The 21,656-nt window shown below is 42.3% G+C and overlaps 1 protein-coding gene across 11 annotated transcripts in view; it reads left to right on the forward strand.

Moving 5' to 3' along the window:
• Positions 1 to 21,656, forward strand: part of LOC137358555 (R3H domain-containing protein 2) — a 226,811-nt gene that overhangs the window by 153,205 nt on the left and 51,950 nt on the right. For 7 of the 11 annotated variants that reach the window (XM_068024522.1, XM_068024524.1, XM_068024527.1 and 4 more), the window contains 2 exons: positions 883 to 1,037; positions 10,328 to 10,429. In XM_068024522.1, the coding sequence (XP_067880623.1) occupies positions 883 to 1,037; positions 10,328 to 10,429 (257 nt within the window). The remainder of the gene's footprint in view (positions 1 to 882; positions 1,038 to 10,327; positions 10,430 to 21,656) is intronic. The other 4 variants (XM_068024526.1, XM_068024529.1, XM_068024532.1 and 1 more) reach the window with 1 other exon arrangement.

A 21,656-nucleotide genomic window follows, 5' to 3' on the forward strand; every position in this document is an offset into this window, starting at 1 on the left:
CTGGCCTGTAGTTGCTGGGCTTATCTTTATACCTTTTTTGAACAAGGATGTAGTGTTTGCAATTTTCCAGTCCTTTGACACCACCCCGAGTCTAAGGAAGACTGAAAAATTAAGGCCAGTGCCTCCGCGATTTCCACTCTCACTTCCCTCAGTATCGTTGGATGCATCTCATCCAGTCCTGATGCTTTATCCACTTTAAGTACAGACAACCTATCTAATACGTCCTCTTTATCAATTTTGAACCCTTCTAGTGTCTGATTACCTCCTGTTTCACCATTGCCTGGGTTGCATCGTCTTCCTTGGTAAAGACAGATGCAAAGTATTCATTTAATACCTCAGCTATGCCCTCTGCCTCCATGTATAAATCCCCTTTATGGTCCCTAATCGGCCCCACTCTTCCTTTTACCACCCTTTTACTATTTATATGTCTATGGAAAACTTTGGGATTCCCTTTAATGTTAGCTGCCAGTCTCTCTCTGCTTCTCTTATTTGCTTTTTCACTTCGATATTCACATATCTTTATAAAAATGAACAGAAGGAATTGAGAAAAAGTTAAGATTCAATCCAAACCTTTTCACTGTGGGGGGGAGAAAAAGAGAAATTGAACTTTTACTCTTTCGTGGTTTATATATTTCTATAATATCGTGATGTTTTTTGAAGTATTCTGCTAGAATGTTACATTATCTGAATTATCCTTTCCTTTGTCTCTCACACTGCGAGTTAACATCCATTGTTATGGTACAAACTGAGCTTATGTGACCTGCAAGAATTAAGTAAGCAGATTTTGTTTGTTTTGGGGCTATACATAAATTTGTACGGCAGTCAAGTAAAGCTTGATAGATCATTTGTTCTATGTTGAAAGAATTGGGACTCTTGTTCTAGGCTTGCCACTCGGGGCTCCTGAATTAACGTCATCAAGTTATGTGCAAGCCTCTGCACAGCAGCCTGGGAGGACCGTCCTGTCTAATTCTGCACAACAGCAGCAACTGCCACCCACACCTCAGCAGCAACCAATGACCAATCACATGATGTCACAGGTGGGTCACCATTCAGTGTCCTTTCCCTTAACATAAAGTGCACTAGATTATTTGGCTGTGATGTTGCAGAAGGTGAGGGCAAAATTGATCGTGTCCCATTTAAAAATGAGTTAGGTGTGGATTGAGAACAAACACATTGTAAAGCACTTAGTACAGTGGAGCCTGCTTATTATCATATTTTGTCCAAATCCTTTTACTGTCTTTATGTAACCATAACACTCCAAGAACACTCCAAAATGAGTTTCCTTCTATAATGCAGGAAAATGCTCTATAGTTGTCAGAATTTTACCTTTTTTTCCCTTGTGCCAAAATGGAGTCTTTACTGTAAGTTGTTTTGAGCTGCTTGATTGCAGTCTACATTCTCTTGATTTTGAGGTGTTTCAGGCAGGAAACAAGAGATCTGCTTAAAAAAAAACCTCTTCACAGCAACTGCAGTTGGCTGTTTTTATAATCATGGGTGCATTTGACACAATAATGGCAGCTGATCATCTCAGTACACACATTTCCATTGTTTCATTTCGGAACCAAAATATCTTGCAGACTAATTATGAGGTAGCAGTGCAATTTCCAGTGAAGCAACTTACATAATATAAGCAAGCATTTTAGAACAAGCATTTGTATCGATTCACCCTATTACAAGAAATCCAAATTGGTGTTAAATTGGACCAATATTGGTATTTTCCCCTCGCCTGTTTTTTCCCCTCCTTTCCTGAAGGTGGTACCTCATGCTACAATGTGGTTTCTTAAGCAATAGCAGACCTTCAGTGCGTGTGAAGCTCGATCATGACTGTTGCCAGGCTATGTCACCATGGGTGGGGTGGGGTGGGAGGGACGGCGGCGGTGGTAAGGCAGTCAAGGTTAATGTTATCCTCACCCAATATTCCCAAGCATGCACTTTCCACTACAAGTCACTTGATGGTGATAGGTATGGCTGATCCTTTTTTTTGGTTCCCTCTCTAACCCAGGGTCTCAGACCAGTGTAGCACCAAGCTGAGATCAGTAACTCAGCACAGAGTCGGGCTCTAGCCTGAGGCCTACTGTCCAGTACCACACCAGGAGGTATCCTTATACCCTTCAGGATTTAGATTCCTGAGACATTAGGACCGGTTCTGGGGAAGGTGGGACCTATACAGGCCAGATGGATTGCGTGTCAGCAGAACTGGGACTAATGTCTTGGGTGGTTTGCCAGTGTTGTTCAGGAGGATTTAAACTAACTTGGCAGGGGAATGGGAGCCAAGATGTAGCATTAGGAAGGATAAACAAGGTGCACAAGGATTGGGAGAGACGGATGGCACTAGAGTAAGAAATAATAAGGTATTAGGTAGGGTCAGACTAAGAGGTAATGCAGTAGGTTATATATGAGGTTTGCAGCGTAGAACGTGATAAATAAGATTGGTGAGCTGCAGCTGCAAATAGCCATGTGAAAATATGTCAGGGTGATAACGGAGATTGGCTGAAAAGGGCAGGATTAGGTACTTAATATTCCTGGATGCAAGGTGGTCAGGAAAGATAGGGAAAGAAAGGAAAAGGGGTGGCAGTTTTGATTGAGGAGAATATTACAGTGCTGGAGAGAGAGGCTAGAGGGGTCAAGGACAGAATCTATTTGGTTAGAGTTAAGAAAACAATAGAGGTACCATTACACTACTGGGTGTATTCTATTGGTTACTAACTAGTGGGAATGATATAGAGAAGCAAATTTGCAGGGAGATTACGGAGGTTGCAAAAACTATAGGGTAGTGATAATGGGGGACTTCAGTTATCCTAATATAGACCAGGATAGTAATAGTGTAAAGAGCAGAGAGGGGGAAGAGTTTCTGAAATGTGTTCAGAAGAATTTTCTATCTCAGTATGTTTCTGGCCCAATGAAGAAGATGTCATTGCTGGGTCTGATTCTGGGAAATGAGGTGGATCAAGTGTCAGAAGGGAATGTTTAGGGGGCAATGATCATAGTATCATAGCTATGGAAAAGGACAAGGAACAATCTAAAGTAAAAATAATTAATTGGAGGAGGGCCAATTTCAGTGGGGTGAGAACAGATCTGTCCCAGGTAAATTGGAATGATAGATTAACAGGCAAAACTATAATGGAACACTGGACTGCATTTTAAGGAGGAGATGATTTGGATACATTCGAGGTACATTCCCACGCAGGGGAAAGGTAGGGCAACCAAAGCCAGAGCTCCCTCCACCTAAAATGTGGCAGATAGCTCAAACCCTCGATCAGTTCAAGCCAGGGTGCCCTGATGCTGGAGGTAGAAATTTTCATCCAAATTTCACAAAAGCTACAACCACCAACTTTAATGGGTTTCTCATGCCCACTTCCCTGTTAAGGCTGTGCCTGGGCTAACATAAAAAGTTATCAGAATTCATTCACCATGGAGTTGGCAGAACCCTTGTACAAGACCCCAGTTGCAGCTTTGGTGGTCATCTTCCTTTCTTGACATGGAAAATCCACCACCCAATGCAGTTATTCTGAATCTCCTGACTGTGACACCAAGCGTATGGATACATTGTTAACAAGTTTGCCTGGATAGATCTACCCTGGTCCAAATGGCAGGGCTGCACAGTTCACTACAGGCAGAATAAGGTGCTTTTGCAGTCAAATCACTGCTCCTCTTCAAAAAACTAAAACTGTGTTCCAACAGTTCATGCCTTGGATTTGGATGGGAGCGCAGATGCATAACTTTTGGCATTTTGCTTCACGGCTATTCTTTGTTGGGTAGATGGACAGGTGAGAAGTTGCAGCAAACCCTAATGGGAGACGGTGGCACAGTGGTAATGTCACTGAATTAGTAATCCAGAGACCCAGGCTAATGCCCTGGGGACAAGGATTCATATCCTACCATGGCAGTTGGTGGAATTTAAATTCAATTAATTTACAAAAATCTGAAATTGAAAGCTAGTCTCAGTAATGGTGCCATGAAACTATCATCGATTGTCAGAAAAAAAAACCATCTGGTTCACTAATGTCCTTTAGGGAAGGAAATCTGCCTACAAGTGACTGCAGACCATCAGCAATCTGGTTGACTCTTAACTGCCCTCTGAAATGGCCTAGCAAGTCACTCAGTTGTCAAGGGCAATTAGGGTTGGGCAACAAATACTGGCCTTGTCAGCGATGCCCACATCCCATGAAAGAAAAAAAAAGGCACAACTTGCGGACAATTTCAGGCATGGCTCTGAAAAACAGGACATTTTCCAAGAGTGTTTCCTGCTCAGCTGAAAGGCCAAAGCAGAGCCCAATACAACAAAACTCTCTAATAGTCCATCACTGCAGGGCAGTTTCCATGTCAAGAAAGTCTTGCTGTGGCTCTGGGCTTCTCCTAACCTTTCAACAATGACTTACTGAAATATGACTTGCCAGGGAGTTAGGTGGTTGGAAAAAGGAAGAAGTATCATTCTTCTTCATTTAAGCATTCTCTACGTACCTGCAAAGTAAAGCCAGACTTGATTAGTTCAAGAGAAGCCACAAGCCTAGCACATATGTGAAAATGCCATCATAGATAGGCAGTGCCAACACTGCACCAGTGTGGAAGTTTTTTTCCTGCTAAAATGGTTGTATTCTCTGCTCCCCTCGTCGTACCTCAAGCTATATATATAATTGGGGCAAAACTAACAGCCTCACCACAGGACTAGGTTCAGTTAAATGGTTTCTGTGGTCTTTCACTCTGATTATTAATGTAGAATCTTCCTCAGGCGGAGACTCCCCAACAAAGAGATTTTAGTCGCACCCAGGAAGGTGCCACTGAGATCTCTCCAGTACTAGATATCTTTGGGGTTACACACCCTGGGGACAGTCCAGAATTAATGTATAACCAAACATTTCTCAATCCTGTTTGTAAGTTTGATATGATTATAAGAAAGTTCCACTGTATTACACCTGGAGTATCACAGTGAAGGGAAATGGTTCCTAATGTAATTGTAAGGAATCTGTTGACTTCGGTGAAAAAGGGTAGCTAGGTTTATTGGACCTCTGGGAACTGAAGAAGTCATTCAAATCCAAATTGTAGAACCTGCTGTTCATGGGCATAGACAGCTGGAAATAATCAGATTTTAGTGGAAAATTCTTGCCTGTACTCTAATCAAGAAAATCACACGTGCATTTGGTTTATGGTGATTGAATAAGTCAATTTCCATTTTTATTATGGAAGATTCCTACATTTTTGCCACTGTTCTGGGGATTATGTTACATGCTTTCATCTGCTTTTCTGTGAAAACAGCAAATCAGTGTCCCTATTTATCAGTCATTTTACAAGGGCCTTTAAGGCACAATGCTAGAGTTCTCAAACCTGTGATCAGTGAGCTATGTAAAGAGGACTTCATCAGCATCAACAAAGAGGTGCTACTGCATTTGAATTTGCTCAACAAGTCGAGTGTTATGCTTTGCATAATATGGGCAGTCCTTTCAATGCCCTCTACTAGCTAGGACTGAATTTATGCATAACTTAAAAGTTCTGAAGCTCTTGCCTGTTTGGACAATTTACAAACAATCAGTGCAACATTGTAGTGTTGTAGTACTTGATTTCTGCTACAACAGTTTGCAGTATAGTTATACAAACATCTAGTAACAGAAATAAGATTTGCTGTCCATGTCTCTGAGTAATTCTGTCATCCTACAGGGGTTTAAAAAAAAAATAGAAAAAGCACTTGGGACATTGTCCTTTTAAAGTCCTTGTACCATGCAGAGCTGTCCTAATCAGGTGACCACTTATATCTCTTTGTGCCTTTGTTGTATTTCTCCTGACAGCGGGAGATTCCTTTGTTGCCTACCACTCTGGGGAAGAAAATTTCCCTTTCTTTTTATTTGCGGTTTAATTTTTCAAAACTCAAGCATTTCCACGTCAAAAGTTTTTGAATTTATGTACTCATGCTAAATGATGAAACACATATTTGCCACAGGCCGTACTTGCTGAACAGGTCCTCCAGCATCTAGTTGATATTGGCTCTAGAATTTAAGATATGTATCTATGTCAAATGTTGTGAATCCTTCCCAGTGACTAACACACACAGCACCTGTCTTTTCTGTCTTCCATCATTATAAAGTGTGAAGCTTGCTCCAAAATTAGCACAAGAGCTCACCACAATGGACTGATTTAATGAAAAGCAATACTGGGCTGGAAGAATATCCAAACTTGATTCCACCAAGCACAGAGAGATGTCAATTTCTGGTTCTGTGCACAAGCTCCAGGTCAGATAGAGAATTCAATGTAGACAGGTATCTCAGTTTTCCAGGAATGGCTTATTGGCCAAGTAGTATTCCTCACCTGTAATTGGGGGTAAAGGAAGTTTTAAGATGATGTATTTCTGGGGTGTGGTTGATGCTGGCAAGACTGCATTGATTATCCATCTCTAGTTTCCTCGAGAAGGTGGTGGTGAGCTGCTGCCTTGAGCTGCTGATGTCCATTTAGTGATGGTGCTCCCCAAATGGATTTTAGTAGGGAATTCCAGAATTTTGACCCAGCAGCAATGGAAGAAGGATGATATATGTCCAGGTCAGGATGGTGTGTGACTTGAAAGGAAACTTGGAGGTGATGATGGTCCCATGGCATTCCTGTTCTCACTTTTCTCGATGGCAGAGGTTGCAGGGGAGGGAGATGCTGTCAAAGTAACGTTGGTGAGTTGCTGCAGTGTGTTCTGCAGCTAATGCATACTGCAATCACAGTGATGCTGGTGGAGTGGATGGATATGGAGTCCATTGGCAGGGGCACCACTCAACACCATCCAGGGCAGAGCTTCTTGAATGTTGTTGTAACTCCACCCATTGGGGAGAGTGGTGAATATTTCATCACCACCTTGGCTTGAGTCTTGTCAACAGTGGAGAGGCTTTGATGGAAAGGGAGCCATTTGTCGTGGAGTACCCAGCCTCTGCCCTGCTCTCGTAGCCATGTTATTGATGTGGCTGGTCCAGTTCAGCTTCTGGTCAGTGGTTGACCCTAAGATATCGATGGTGCGGGACCCCGCAATGGTGGCGATGTTAGGATGATGCTTGGGCTTTCTCTTCTTCAAGATGGTTATTATCCAGCACTTCTATGGCATTAATGTTACCTGTCATTTATCAGCCCAAGGTTGGATGTTATCTAAGTCCCGTTGTAGGCTGGCATGGGTTACTTCATTATCAGATGTGTTTTGAACGGAATAGTCTGTGAACAGCCAGACTCCTGACATTATGACGCAGGGTAGGTCATTGATGAAGTAGCTGAAGATGTTTAGGCATAGGGGACTTTCCTTAGAAACTCCGACAGTGATGCACTCTGGGGCAGTGATGACTGACCTCCAGTAACCATAGCCATCTTCCTTTGTGTTAGGTATGCCTGCAGCCACTGGAGGGTTTTCCCTTTGACTCCTATTGGTGCCATACTCATTAAAATGCTACCTTAATGTGGAGGGCAGCTTCTCTCACTGCTTTTTGGCAGTCAGCTCGTGCACAAGTGTGGATCAGGTTTGTGATGAGGTCTGGAGCGATGTGGTTCTGGTGAAACACTAGTTGAGCATAGATGTTGCTTGTTGATGGTGGAGTTTGATCGGGCAGTAATTGGCTGGGTTAAATTTCTCCTTTTGTTGTGGATAGAATGTGGCAGGGCAATCATCCACATTGTTGTGTAGATGCCAGTGTCAGTGCTGCACTGGAACAGCTTGGCTAGGAATAGCCACCTCTCCTGCACAGGTCCTCAGCACTTGAGGTCTAGTTTGGTTCGGGCACCAATCTACATTGATACAACACTTGAGACTCAGCAGGGGAAAGCAATGCAGTCTTTTTATTGACCCCTTTGACACACACAGCCAATCTATAATAGAATCCTTACTCTATATGTGCCACTGAGTCTCCTTTACACTGCTTCTCCAGAAGAAATGGGCTCTGTTGCAGCTATAATAGGTGCCAATGCCACCTCCCCCTTGGCACTGGTTCCAGCACCAGCACGGATCAGAGAGACTTCAGTATTGTCGTATAAATTTGTACTTTCTGCTCTGACCCAGTCGTCTGAAGTCAATAGTTACGATTTTTGAAATTGATTGTCTATTTTCTCAGGAAGAGGGGGATATGGAGGAGAATTTCACCCATTTCAGGCTCCAGGCAAGGAGCTGTGGGTCACAGAATTTCTTTGCATCAAGGAAACATGCTGTAACAGCAAAGTATTGAATTGCCTACTAATTAGAAACCCAATTAACTGAGCTTGTTCATTCTGTTATAGATCAGGTATATGTGTCTGTAGATCAGGCCGTTACAGATTTTCAGTTGTCACTGCTAATGTAATACCTCTGTTCATAAGAGGTAAGCCAGGTAACTGTAGACCAGCCAGACGAGCATTGGTTGTGGCTAATTTGCTTGAAGCTACAATACAAAATAAAATCATTACTCACCTAGAAAAGCATGGGTTCAGGACAGTCAGCATGGATTTGAAAAAAGGCAAGTTGTGTTTGACAAATTTAATGGAGTCCTTGGAAGAAATCATGGTGAATAGTGATGAAGGCAAAGCAGTGGGGTTGTGTATAAGGATTTTTAAAGGGCATTTGATAAAGTGCCATGTGAAAGTCTTATTGATGAAATTAAAGCTCGTGGTGTTTTGGAGACTGTGGTAATGTAGATCAGATGTTAGTTGAAGAGAAAGCAGAGAGTACTGGTTAATGGATTTTTTTGAATGAGATGGATGTAAACAGTGTCCACCAGTGATCAGTGTTGGGACCATTTCTGTTCCTAGTATATATAAATGATCTGGACTTGGGTATAGGGGCACAATGTCAGCATTTGCAGATGGCACAAAATTAGGCATTGTGGTTAAAGGAAGGGGGCAATCAATGACCTCAGGAGGACATGAACAGGTCAGTACATTGGGCAGATAGACGTCAGGTGAAATTTAATACAGAGAAATGTGATATATTTTGAATGGAAGAGTAAGGAGAAGAAACATGCACTAAATGTTAAAACTTTTAAGGGGAGAAGAGGAGCGGAAACACTTAGGGCTTCAGCTACATAAATCGTTAAAAGTGGAGGACAAGTCAATAAATCTCAAGCGTTGAGTGTAGGTTGCTCTGAAGCATGTGTACTTCCAGACAGGAATCCAGGAATCGTGCAGGTAGCACCTACAGGTGGCATAAATTATTAGTACAGATTACTGCCAGTTGGCTTAACCTTTATAGCCGCAGTGTTTACTGAAGCAGAAGATCTACCTTTACCTGAATAACTGATACGAATAAGTCCATGTACATCAACCGAAGGGATGGTTAAGCAGACCTTGACCCTCTTGGAAATAATTAGGTATCTGTTGAATCAGAAGTCACCTAGTTACAGTGGCTTTGCGTTGTGTAACAGTCTTAAAAGGATAATGTCGCTCAATAATTTGAATTCTCTTTGCCGTTATGGGACGAAGAAGGGTCTGTTGATGTTTGTAAGTGGAAGTTGAAATTAATTGAAACAATGAGGAAGACTTTCCGTACTGTAGGTAATGTATATGTACATAACAGCTGACTTAACTCTTACAAGGTTTTAAAATTGAAATCTGTTGCATGCTGCTTCCCTATTTCAATTACCATTTTGATTTAAGGAACCTCTAGATTGCTTATATTTAAAATGCATGTGAAGTTATGACTTATACACCAGAGATTGCAGTGTCTGCTAGCAGTGGTGAACAGTACGGTCAGTCTCCGAGGAAATTCATACATTTAAGTTGGCCACATGTACAGTCTGCATCTCATCAAGAAGATGCATTCTGTAGAATACAGCAGATGGGTTATTATGCAGTTGCATTTTGCAAAAATGGTTGTATTAATGACTTTTATAATGAATTGTTCTTTTTGTACTTTGAATATCTTAGTCTTGCAAACCAACTTAGAGGGGTTACACATTGGAGCACTAGAGCATAGGGCTGTTCAGTGGAGGGGCACCAGTTTGATTCAGCCCCACTGCACTGAATTCCCAATCTCAGCCAAAGTGCTGTCTGAGTATCAGATGGAGGCCCTATAGGGAAGGGGAAAATCAGAATGGGAGGCATTACAGCTAGCAGCTGGTTGAAGAACACCATTGGCAGAGACCTGAGAGCAGATTGCCTGCTTATCCCCTTGAATGCAAGATGTGCATGCCCTAGAAAGATTAAGGGGGAGTGGGGAGGAAAAGAAAGAGCAATTTATGCCTTCATTAAAAAGGAAAAAACAAATGTTGGTTTGACAAATCTCAAAATCTGCAGCAGAATGTCTGTCTCACATTTTTGTGTGCTTATTGTGCAGTGATGATGATAATGGTGACATTAACCCTGTATTTCTTTTTTTCCAATACTTTCTCTGTGTTGTTGGCTTTCTTAGCCCTTGCCATCTCTGCAGCCCTCTGCACAGCCTATCCAGTATTCTGCGACCTCTTGCCCCCAAGTTCTCCTGCCAGTCTCGCCTCCCCAGCAATACACTACGGTACATGTTATTAGTTCTGTACGTTTAGTTCTGCCTGTGTATGTCAATAGTTTTGCATGCTTGTCTGTGCTACCCTCAAGTCTTTTACAGAAGTAGCATTAAGGTTGGATATCTAAAGAATATCATTGGATCACAAGGGAGTGCTTGAGGAATATATAACAGCTCCTGGCATCTGCTCGCAGTGACAAACAGAAGTGCGAGGGTGTAGGAATATTGGACCTTGCCCAGGGAATCATGATTTTAAAATTTCATGCTCTTTGTTTTTGATGGGAAAAGAGAAGTACCCATGCAAACTGCCTCTACAGCTGAATCAATTCCTGCCCTCAACACTGGGTGCGCAAGAGGCTTACACGTGAATGTTCAGATACTGTCTACCTGTACAAAATGTCTAACAGGATTTGTTTACCAATTGAGATACACTATTCGTGAGTGGCAGAAGGACCTTGTTGTGCTCCTTTCACCCCTTCTCCCTCCATCTGCCGTCTGCCTAAAAGCTATACCTCCATTACTAATCTGTCATTCAAGTCATTGACATTATAAACTTCACATAAATAAGATCATTGGAAATACAACAATCTCCACTATGGAAAAGAGTTTACCAGTAATTCTGACTTTATAATTCAGATAGCAGTGTCCCACTGGCACAGTGGATAAATGTACTTACCACTATTGTACTGAACCACATAGACAAGGAAGATCTCGGGTTCAATTCCTGCTCTGTGCTAAATTAGCTGATCTCAACCAGGGCAGCTGTGGAGGTGCTAGAAATAGCTTCAACATCCCGAAGCTTGGAAGAGAAAAAAAAATCAGCCAGGTTTCCTGCCCTGGATTTATTATCCAGTAACTCCTGTTGAAAAGTGTGTGGCTGTTCAGTGAAGATAGAATTGGATGTAACGGCTGCCCCACTCCCATTCACCGCTCCATCAATTGGCCTTCCAACATTCATTGTGTAGTCTTACACAAAGATAGCCACTTAGGTGAGGTCATGGATTGTAACTTAACATGAATCAACTTCCTCAAAAGCGGAGAGAGAAGGGGAGTTTTGTGCATTGAAGTCATTAACCCTGTATAGAGTTTTGCATGCCTGTCTTCTGTGGTGATTTTACACCAACTTTTCTCTTAACTGTAATGGACAGTATTTTTCAGTTCCTCAAAGTCATCAATCAAATTGTTACTTAAACGTATAAAAATGCATTTCAGAATAAAGTCGCATGCAAAACATAAAGCAGACTAAGTGATTCAAGCAAACAAAGTGGTTGTGGACATCTTTCAGAATCATGCCTCCGACATGAGGGCTTATCATTGTTGGGGAAATGCATAATTGTACTGTGGAACCCTGTGGATGCATTTAATACATAGCATGCACAAAATTCAAAACTAAAAGTTGAGAAATTATACTTTCCTGAGGGTTGACAGGTTGATCAGGAACAGGCAAATGCTGCTCAGAAGGAAAACATTATCTATACACCACATTATTGGCACATTGTACTTGTGCTCCAGAACTAGCTGCACCCCTAGCAAAGCTGTTCCAGTACAGCTACAACACTGGCATCTAGCTGGCAATGTGGAAAATTGCCCAGATATGTCCTGTGCACAAAAAGCAGGACAAAATCCAACCTGGCCAATTACTGTCCCATCAGTCTACTCCCGATCATCAGCAAAGTGATGGAAGGGTTGTCAATAGTGCTATCAAGCGGCATTTGCTCAGCAATAACCTGTTCAGTTTAGGTTCCGCCAGGGCCACTCAGCTCCTGATCTCATTACAGCCTTGGTCCAAATATGGACAAAAGAGCTGAACTCCAGAAGTGAGATGAGAGTGACTGCCCTTGACATCAAGACAGCATTTGACCAAGTATGACATCAAGGAACCCTAGCAAAACTGGAGTCAATGGGAATCGGGGAAAACTTTCTGCTGGTTGGAGTCATACCTAGCACAAAGGAAGATGGTTGTGGTTGTTGGAGGTCAATCATCTCAGTCCCAGGACATCACTGCAGGAGTTCCTCAGGGTAGTGTCCTGGGCCCAACCATCTTCAGCTGCTTCATCAATGACCTTCCTTCAATCATAAGGTCAGAAGTGGGGATGTTCAGGAGTGTGATGAAATACTCTCCAGTTTTCTGGATGAATGCAGCTCCAACAACACTATGGAAGCTCGACACCATCCAGGACAAAGTTGCGCGCTTGATTGGCACGCCATCCACCACCTTCAACATTCACTTCCTCCACCACAGGCGCACATTGGCAGCAGTGTGTACCATCTATAAGATGCACTGTAGCAGCTCACCAAGGCTCCTTAGACAGCATCTTCCAAACCCGCAACCTCTAGCACCTAGAAGCAGTAGAAGCATGGGAATGCCACCACTTGCAAGTTCCCTTCCAAGCCACACATCATCCTGACCTGGAACTATGTCGCCGTTCTTTCACTGTCGCTGGGTCAAAATCCTAGAACTCCCTTCCTAACAGCACTGTGGGTGTACATACTCCCCAGGGACTGCAGCAGTTTAAGAAGTCAGAACACCACCACCTTCTCAAGGGCAATTAGGGATGGACAATAAATGCTGGCCTAGTCAGTGACATCCACATCCCCTGAACGAATAAAAAAAAAAAATTCCAAATTAGCTATGTTTCAAACTGATTTGCTGTGCTAGTGCCCTGAATTCAGTAAATATCAATCAGGTGACCCACATAAAGTTGGCTGGTTGATGGCAGTACCGTTTGTTTAACATGGTCTCATTCAGTCACTGAAGTGCTTACCAGATTGTCGGATGAGTAAAAGTAAACCTGACGAACCACTTGCAGGAGTGAGATCATTCCGTATGTTTTTACTTTTGAAGACAAACCCAAATATAAAAGGTAGGTCATGTATTGTGAAACTGTTATTACAGGGAACTGGATGAGACGTTGGCCTTTCACCTTTACAACCTGGGTCAGGGTTCACATCCAGCCTAGACTGATGGGATAAAAGTATCCTCTGTTTGGCTGTAAGAGTCCTATGTGAAGTGAGTTTGGGCAGTCTCAATCCTGCCTACACAACTCAACTGTACCACATTTGGTACTAAATTGCAGCCTTACCTGAGCATGAGGACGATCATTGTGAAAAATGGAAAGTAGTGCAATAGGAGGCGCAGAGTAGAAAGAACTTTACTCTTTGTGTAGCTGTGCTATACCTCGTGGGCGTGGGAGTGACACCGGGAGCTGTGTATAGCATTAACATTCCTCTTCTCTATGTACAAAGAGGAAGAAACTAATGAATTTATCATGCCAGTGTGCAAAGTTTGCACTTTGATAGCCAGCATATTCTGATTATTTGTTTGACTCCAGATCATTTCTCAACGGCTAATATTAATTCCAAAAAGGGCACATGGAGAGTTCTTATAGCAGTGGAAAGCATCTTTGGGAGCTGGGTCTTCAAGCATAATGTAATTCTGCAGGAATGAGTTTTATATGAAATGGGTTTTGGCACTCTTTCCAATTTCCACAGCACAGATTGTCCCTGATTGGCACTCAACTTACTCCCAGAGACCATAGCATGCCTGGTCTGGGAATAGAATATATCACACTTGGGAGGTAAGGAGCACTGTTTTGAGGTTGGAGCTGAGGGATATTGTTGGAGCAAAGTTGAGGGAGGTTTCCTCTGCATCTAACGGTACTACAGTGAACATGGTCTACTCCCTGTTATTAATATCCCTCACCTCGGTAAACAAAGAAAAAGTTTATTTATATTAAGTGTGCAATACTGTGTATTCCAATGAGAATACTTAATAGTTTACAGAAAGGGAGGATCTAGCGTTGTAATTAGCCTCTGTGCAGAGCGTGCAGCTGCATCACTTATTGTTAACAGGCACTTCATAAAGAGTACAGCTCTAACTTAAATTTGATGCAATCACTCATCAACTTTGGCAGCACGAGTTGTGCTATTAGGTTCAACCCACTGATTCTGCACGTGTGAGGGGGTCATTCTAAGAACCATCCTGTGCCACTGATAGTTTTTGGAGTTGGAGTTCCACAATGGTGGGACTGGTTATTGACACAAGGGCTGCAATCTTTACGTAACTTACTGTACTAAAAGTTGAGCACAATTGTATCTCCAAGACGAGAGTCAGAAGCATGAATCAAAGTTCTCAACATTATAGTATATTTGACAAAAATGAACTCAGTGATATTTAAAACAGAATGAGTGAATAATATTGATGTCCATCAAGAAAACTAACTCCAAACCTGAAAATTGTGGTAAACACATTTTGGGGAGGCAGAGGTGGGGGGTGATCTTATGACTATAACGTAATTATGATTCAGTGGTTTCCTGTAGTTCCTTCTCTGCATTATGTACCCATTAGTAGAATTTTTACAGGCTGTGACACTCTTTATTTTCAGAAAATATAAGTAATTCTCTTGGGGGATATCTCAATCCCATCCTCAGCCAAAGGCCATACTTGTGCACTTCCAGCAGGGCACACTAGACTAGGAGCAGGAGTTATGGGCGATGTTTCTTCTTCCAATTCGAGGTTCAGAGGTGTATTATAGCGACTCTATCTCCACTCGGCTATGATCAACTAACTCGGCATAGACAAGGGAAAAACCTGGCACCTTCCTGCTGCTTACTAGATAAACTTGGTGAGCCATTGGGAGTGCTTCTTCACAGCTGTTGGCCAATTTATTAACACTGTTCTACAGCAAATGTTATCACACTAACCACTTGTTGCAGCAGATTTCACATAATCCAGATTGAGGGGAGCTGTATCCTGCTGAATTGTTACAGAATGTGAAGTGTTTCAAGTGTGGATCATTCCTTATCACATAGTTTATAGCTGCTTCATTTCACATGCCGCATGCACTAGTATAATCTAGCTTGCTAGGGTCTGGAGAAACCACATGCTGAGCATAGATTTGAAAATGTTGTAATGGCATTGCAGATAGGTGGCGCTGAAAGTGGTCTCCTATTCTTGCATCCTATAAAGACCCAGGACCTGCTTCATTGCACCAGTTCATTTCTGCCCAGTTAAAGGTTCTCTGTTTATTGATTCGGACAGTTAAAGATTGGGTAAGTCTCCAGTCTGTCAGTGGGGTTAGATTTGAATAGGCAGATGTTAGAGAAGCAAATCTTATGTTCTCATACTGGCCAGGATCTAAATGAGCACTTAATGGATTCAGATGACATTCCTCTGTCCAGTAGGAAATGGACAAGTCAACCGCTTAATTTTAATAACCTGCAATACAATAAAAAACCAACGTTATAACAAATATGTTGTGCATTGTTGCTGGTATTACCTACGAACATACAAATTAGGAGCAGGAGTAGGCCACTCGGCCCCTCAGGCCTGCTCCGCCATTCAACAAGATCTGATTATAACCTTAAGTCCACATTCCTGCCTACCCCCAATAACATAGACACAGAAAATAGGAGCAGGAATAGGCCATTCGGCCCTTCGAGCCTGCTCCGCCATTCATTATGATCATGGCTGATCATCCAACTCAGTAACCTGTTCCCGCTTTCGCCCCATTTCCTTTGATCCCTTTAGACCCAAGAGCTATATCTAACTCCTTGAAAACATACAATGTTTTGGCCTCAACTGCTTTCTGTGGTAGCGAATTCCACAGGCTCACCACTCCCTGGGTGAAGTAATTTATCCTCATCTCAGTCCTGAAAGGTTTACCCCGTATCCTTACACTATGACCCCTGGTTCTGGACTCCCCCACCATCGGGAACATCCTTCCTGCATCTACCCTGTTAAGTTCTGTTAGAATTTTATAGGTTTCTATGAGATCCCCCCTCACTCTTCTGAACTCCAGTAAAATATAATCCTCACCGACTCAATCTCTCCTCATACGTCAGTCCCACCATCCCAGGAATCAGTCTGGTAAACCTTCGCTGCACTCCCTCTATTGCAAGAACATCCTTCCTCAGATAAGGAGACCTAAACTGCACACAATATTCCAGGTGTGGCCTCACCAAGGCCCTGTATAATTGCAGCAAGACATCCCTGCTCCTGTACTCGAATCCTGTCGCTATGAAGGCCAACATACCATTTGCCTTTTTTACCGCCTGTTGCACCTGCATGCTTAGCTTCAGCGACTGGTGTGCGAGAACACCCAGGTCTCGTTGCATATTCCCCTTTCTCAGTTTATAGCCGTTCAGATAATCTGCCTTCCTGTTTTTTCTATCAAAGTGGATAACCTCACATTTATCCACATTATACTGCATCTGCCATGCATTAGCCCACTCACTCAACTTGTCCAAATCACTCTGAAGCCTCTCTGCATCCTCCTCGCAACTCACCCTCCCACCTAGTTTTGTGTCGTCTGCAAATTTGGAGATATTACATTTAGTTCCCTCATCTAAATCATTAATATATATTGTGAATAGCCGGGGTCCTAGCACTGATCCCTGCGGTACCCCACTCGTCACTGCCATTCTGAAAAAGACCCATTTATCCCTACTCTTTGTTTCCTGCCTGCCAACCAATTTTCTATCCATCGCAATACACTACCCCCAATCCCATGCGCTTTAATTTTACATGCTGATCTCTTATGTGGGACTTTGTCGAAAGCCTTCTGAAAGTCCAAATAAACCACATCCACTGGCTCCCCCTCATCAACTCTATTAGGTACTTCCTTGAAGAATTCGAGTAGATTTGTCAAGCATGATTTCCCCTTCGTAAATCCATACTGACTCTCAGATTCTACCACTGTTCTCCAAGTGCTTTGCTATAAAATCTTTGATGATTGACTCTAGAATTTTCCCCACTACTGACGTCAGGCTGACTGGTCTGTGATTCCCTGCTTTCTCTCTACCTCTGTTTTTAAATAGTGGGATTACATTAGCTACCCTCCAATCTGTAGGAACTGTTCCAGAGTCTATAGAATCTTGGAAGATGACCACCAATGCATCCACTATTTCTAGGGCCACTTCCTTAAGTACTCTGGGATGCAGACCATCAGGCCCTAGGGATTTATCGGCCTTCAGTCCCATCAATTTCCCCAACACCATTTCTCTACCAATACTGATTTCCTTCAGTTCTTCTCTCTCACTAAACCATGTGTTCCCCAACATTTCTGGTATGATAGTTGTGTCCTCATTTGTGCAGACAGAACCAAAGAATGCATTTAGTTGGTCAGCCATTTCTTTGTTCCCTATAATAAATTCCCGTTTCTGACTGTAAGTGACCTACATTTGTCTTCATTAATCTTTTTCTCTTCACATACGTATAGAAACTTTTACAGTCAGTTTTTATGTTCCCTGCAAGCTTGCTCTCGTACTATTTTCCCTTTCTTAATCAATCCCTTGGTCCTCCTTTGCTGAATTCTAAACTGCTGCCAATCCTCATGTCTCTTGTTTTTTCTGGCAAATTTATATGCCTCTTCCTTGGATCTAATGCTATCTCTAATTTCCCTTGTAAGCCATGGTTTGGCTACCTTTCCCGTTTTACTTTTGCGCCAAACAGGGATAAACAATTGTTGCAGTTCATCCATGTGCTCTTTGAATGTTTGCCATTGCCTTTCCACTGTCGTCCCTTTAAGTAACGTTTTCCAATCCATCATAGCCAACCCGCGCCTCATAGCTTCGTAGTTTCCTTTACTAAGATTCAGGACCCTAGTCTCAGAATCAACTATGTCACTCTCCATTTTGATGAAGAATTCTATCATAACCTTTCACCCCCTTTCTTATCTACCTCTGCCTTAAAAATATTCAAAGACTCTGCTTCCACCGCCTTTTGAGGAAGAGTTCCAAAGACACTCGACCCTCAGAGAAAAAAGATTCTCCTCATCGCTGTCTTAAATGGGTGACCTCTTGCTTTTAAACAGTGCCCCCTAGTTCTAGATTCTCCCACAAGAAGAAACATCCTTTCCACATCCACCCTGTCAAGATTAGTGAACCAATGACTGCACTATGTAATTCAAATAAGGCAAAGCAAACACAAACAGACAAGACTTCGGCACAAGTTAGAATTTTACATTCAGCACAATGCGTTCCAGTTAGGCTGTGGTTGTGTTGCACACCTTTCAGTACTGACCTATGCAATGCACTGCCTGCAGATGAAGCTTCTATAGTTAACGTCAACATGTCTGCACTATCACGAGAGCAAAATATTCCAAATGCTAGAAATCGGAATTAAAAATAGAAAATGCTGGAAATACATGACAGCATCTGTAGAGAGAAAGAAAGAGATTTAATATTTTTTTTTGAAAGGTCTTCGATCTGAGTTGTTAACTCTGTTTCATTCTCCTCTGATTCTGCCAGAGTATTTCCAACATTCTTTTTATGTCTGCACCATTTGCTGCCAAAGAAATTCATCTTATGTGGTTGATATTGATCTGGCTGTCGGTTATACACCCTGCCCGGGAATTTTGTTCCATTGATGTCAATAGAACTGACTCTAGAATGGGGCGTATAATGGACAGCTTTCAATACTTTGCCCTATGTGCTACCACCTAAGACATTTTTATCCCTTTATACACTGCAATGCACTGTCAAATTCACGATTACTGACACTTACACATAGTGCTCGTCACCTAAGTGCAATGCACAGCTTGCCAAAGTTGAGGCCAATTCATAAAGTGTACCTAAGGAATGGCTGCACTGTTTTCCACATTATCCGGAACAAATTAAGCAAGCACAGTCAGCCTAAGAAATGCAGCCGTGCCCAGTTGGATATCACTGAATATCAGCACTAATTGTTGGCATGATTTCAACATCATTTGAAACCAGACATTTGCCAGCTTCAGGTGCCACCAAGGAGACTCCGGAACCAAGTGGTACTGAAAGTGTTATGTGACTCGATAGCCGGAATTCACCACCACCACCAAATGAATATTGGCACAGTGGCATCATTGACAGTGACTAGCACTGATTTTCATGTAAACTGAGAACAAACTATAATGGATCCCTGATGGCCTAACATAATTGTGTTCCCTGCAGACTATCCCTGTTCAAGAGATTTCAGCTCCATGGCTTTTAAATTGCTTTTCGAAAGGGCCAGGCTAAGCTATCATATCTTCTTAGTGTAAAATAAAATGTAAATATCCTCCCACCAGAAGAGATTTAGGGAGTTTACCATGGCTATAATCAGTAATAGGGATAATCCCTTATACAACAGGACAAACCAGAGTTCCTCAGCCAGTGGAGACCCAAGGCGCCACCTTAGAGCTTATGGACATCTGAGAGCAGAGTTCCCCTGAGGGGGTGGTGGGGGGGGGGTGGAATGGTGGGAGCACAGGCAGAAAGAGGAGAGAAGGAAGATAGTGATGAGCTGCATGACGAAGCACTATTGGACCAAAGCTTTAAATACGCATTTAATACACATTTAATGCGCGGATTGTACAAAGCCTAAATGTACTAACTTCAAGGGTCCCTGGCTATGGAGTAGAGCCCTTTTTCCAAATCTCTCCAATCATGCCAGGCAGCTTTTCTACAGTTCCTTGTTGCCATATTGCTGTGAACCATGATTACGAGGTTTTAGGGAAACGTGCAAATTATTCGTGTGTAACCCTAGATTGGACTGCAGGCGCCAGCAAAGAGTCTCCATGGCTGTATTATGTCAGGATGTAACATCTGTACCTGGACAATTGGCTCAGCAAAGCCATGTGCCCAGTACGCTCATGAAGAGCAGGGATTCATAGTCAATTATTGGAAGTCCTAGACAAGATCTAAGGTTCTTGGCATTACTTCCAACTACCCAGTGGAAGGTTTTCTGCCATCATATCACTATAGTCAGAGAGCTGATATCCTCGTTGCAGGAAGGGCCATAAATCCCAATGAAAAATTATTTGAGTATTTGACCTAATGGCAGTAGCTATCTTTGTAATTCTAATGCCTGACAGATTGGTGCAGCTTAACAGTGGTCTCCATGCAGAGTTCACATTTCCGAATCAGTAAAAATCAACTGTGCTTTGCACCTTGTGTGGTGGTCACAGGAGAATACGACAAGACAGTGTCTTGTAACAGCCTTTCCCATATTTGGGAGGTATACTACTGCAGGTGTCAATCTGCTCAACCACCTCCTTGGCTCTAACTTGGGACGTTTTTCTATATTAAAGGTGCTATGTCAATGGAAGTTGTTGTCGTCTAACAACATTATTGTCAGTCCTATATATCAACAAGCAGAGGGCACTTGCATCCATTTCCTTGTTGGTTCCTCCTTGTTCTTTGAATGAATTAGTGGACTGATGCTAGTGCTACAAGTAGAAGGCGCATGCATCCTACTGCAACATCATTGTAACGTTTTCATGTGTGTTCTCAGCACATGATTTCCCCACAGGCTATCAAGCTGAGCTTTACTCCTATATTGTATGAAAGATGTAGATCATTTTGAGGAATGCAGATGAGTTTGTATGTTGGGTAACTTATTGTACAGGGCTCTCTGAGCGATATGAGGAGTGTTGTCCCCTTTTATATCAACACATAATGGGAGTTCTGCACAAAATATCTGCATCTTGGTTGCATAGCATACAAGTCACAGTTGCAAGGTCAACTGAGACACCAACACTTGCAACATTCATGTTTAAATAAGGACATTTTGGGAGGAAGAATAAGAGAACACCTGCACTAAATGGTAAAACGTTAAAAGGAATAGGAGATACTGCAAGGTTTATATGCAAAAATCTATAAAAGTGAAATAACAAGTTGATAAAGCTTTAAAAACACACATGCACATGTGTGATCCAAGGATTTATAAATGGAGTAATTACGAAAACAAAGCGGTACTGCTAAATTTATACAAATCATTGGTTTGATTAGGATGCAGTTAGATTATTGAGGGAGAATTTCTATATGGTTCTCGTGATCTCTTGTAGCTTCAGAAACTACTGGAGAGTCAGTGTAAACAGCTGTTTTTAGTCACTTACGCTGGTTCTCTGGAGTTTCTGTCAAAGTTACGGCAGGACATCGGGAGAACCCTTATGTAAATTCCAGGTGTTTTCTGTCTAGTTTTGGGTGCCCTACTATAGGACAGATATCAAGATCTTTGAGTAGGTGCAGATGAGATTTGCTATGATACCAGGGATGAAAGGCTTTAAGATATGTGGAGAGACCAAAGAAACTGTGGCTCTTTTCAGTTGAAATGCTAAGGTGAAGAGGAGATCGGATAGGACGTTCAAAATAACGAAGGGTTTTGATGAGATAAATTGAGAAAAAAACTATTTGGTGAGTCAGTTAACCAGAGGACATAAATGTAAGGTCATCACCAAAAGAACAAGGGGAGACGTTAGGACATTTTTTAATAGGTATTCTA

This window comes from Heterodontus francisci, chromosome X (genome assembly GCF_036365525.1).
Source record: "Heterodontus francisci isolate sHetFra1 chromosome X, sHetFra1.hap1, whole genome shotgun sequence".
Classification (NCBI taxonomy): domain Eukaryota; kingdom Metazoa; phylum Chordata; class Chondrichthyes; order Heterodontiformes; family Heterodontidae; genus Heterodontus; species Heterodontus francisci.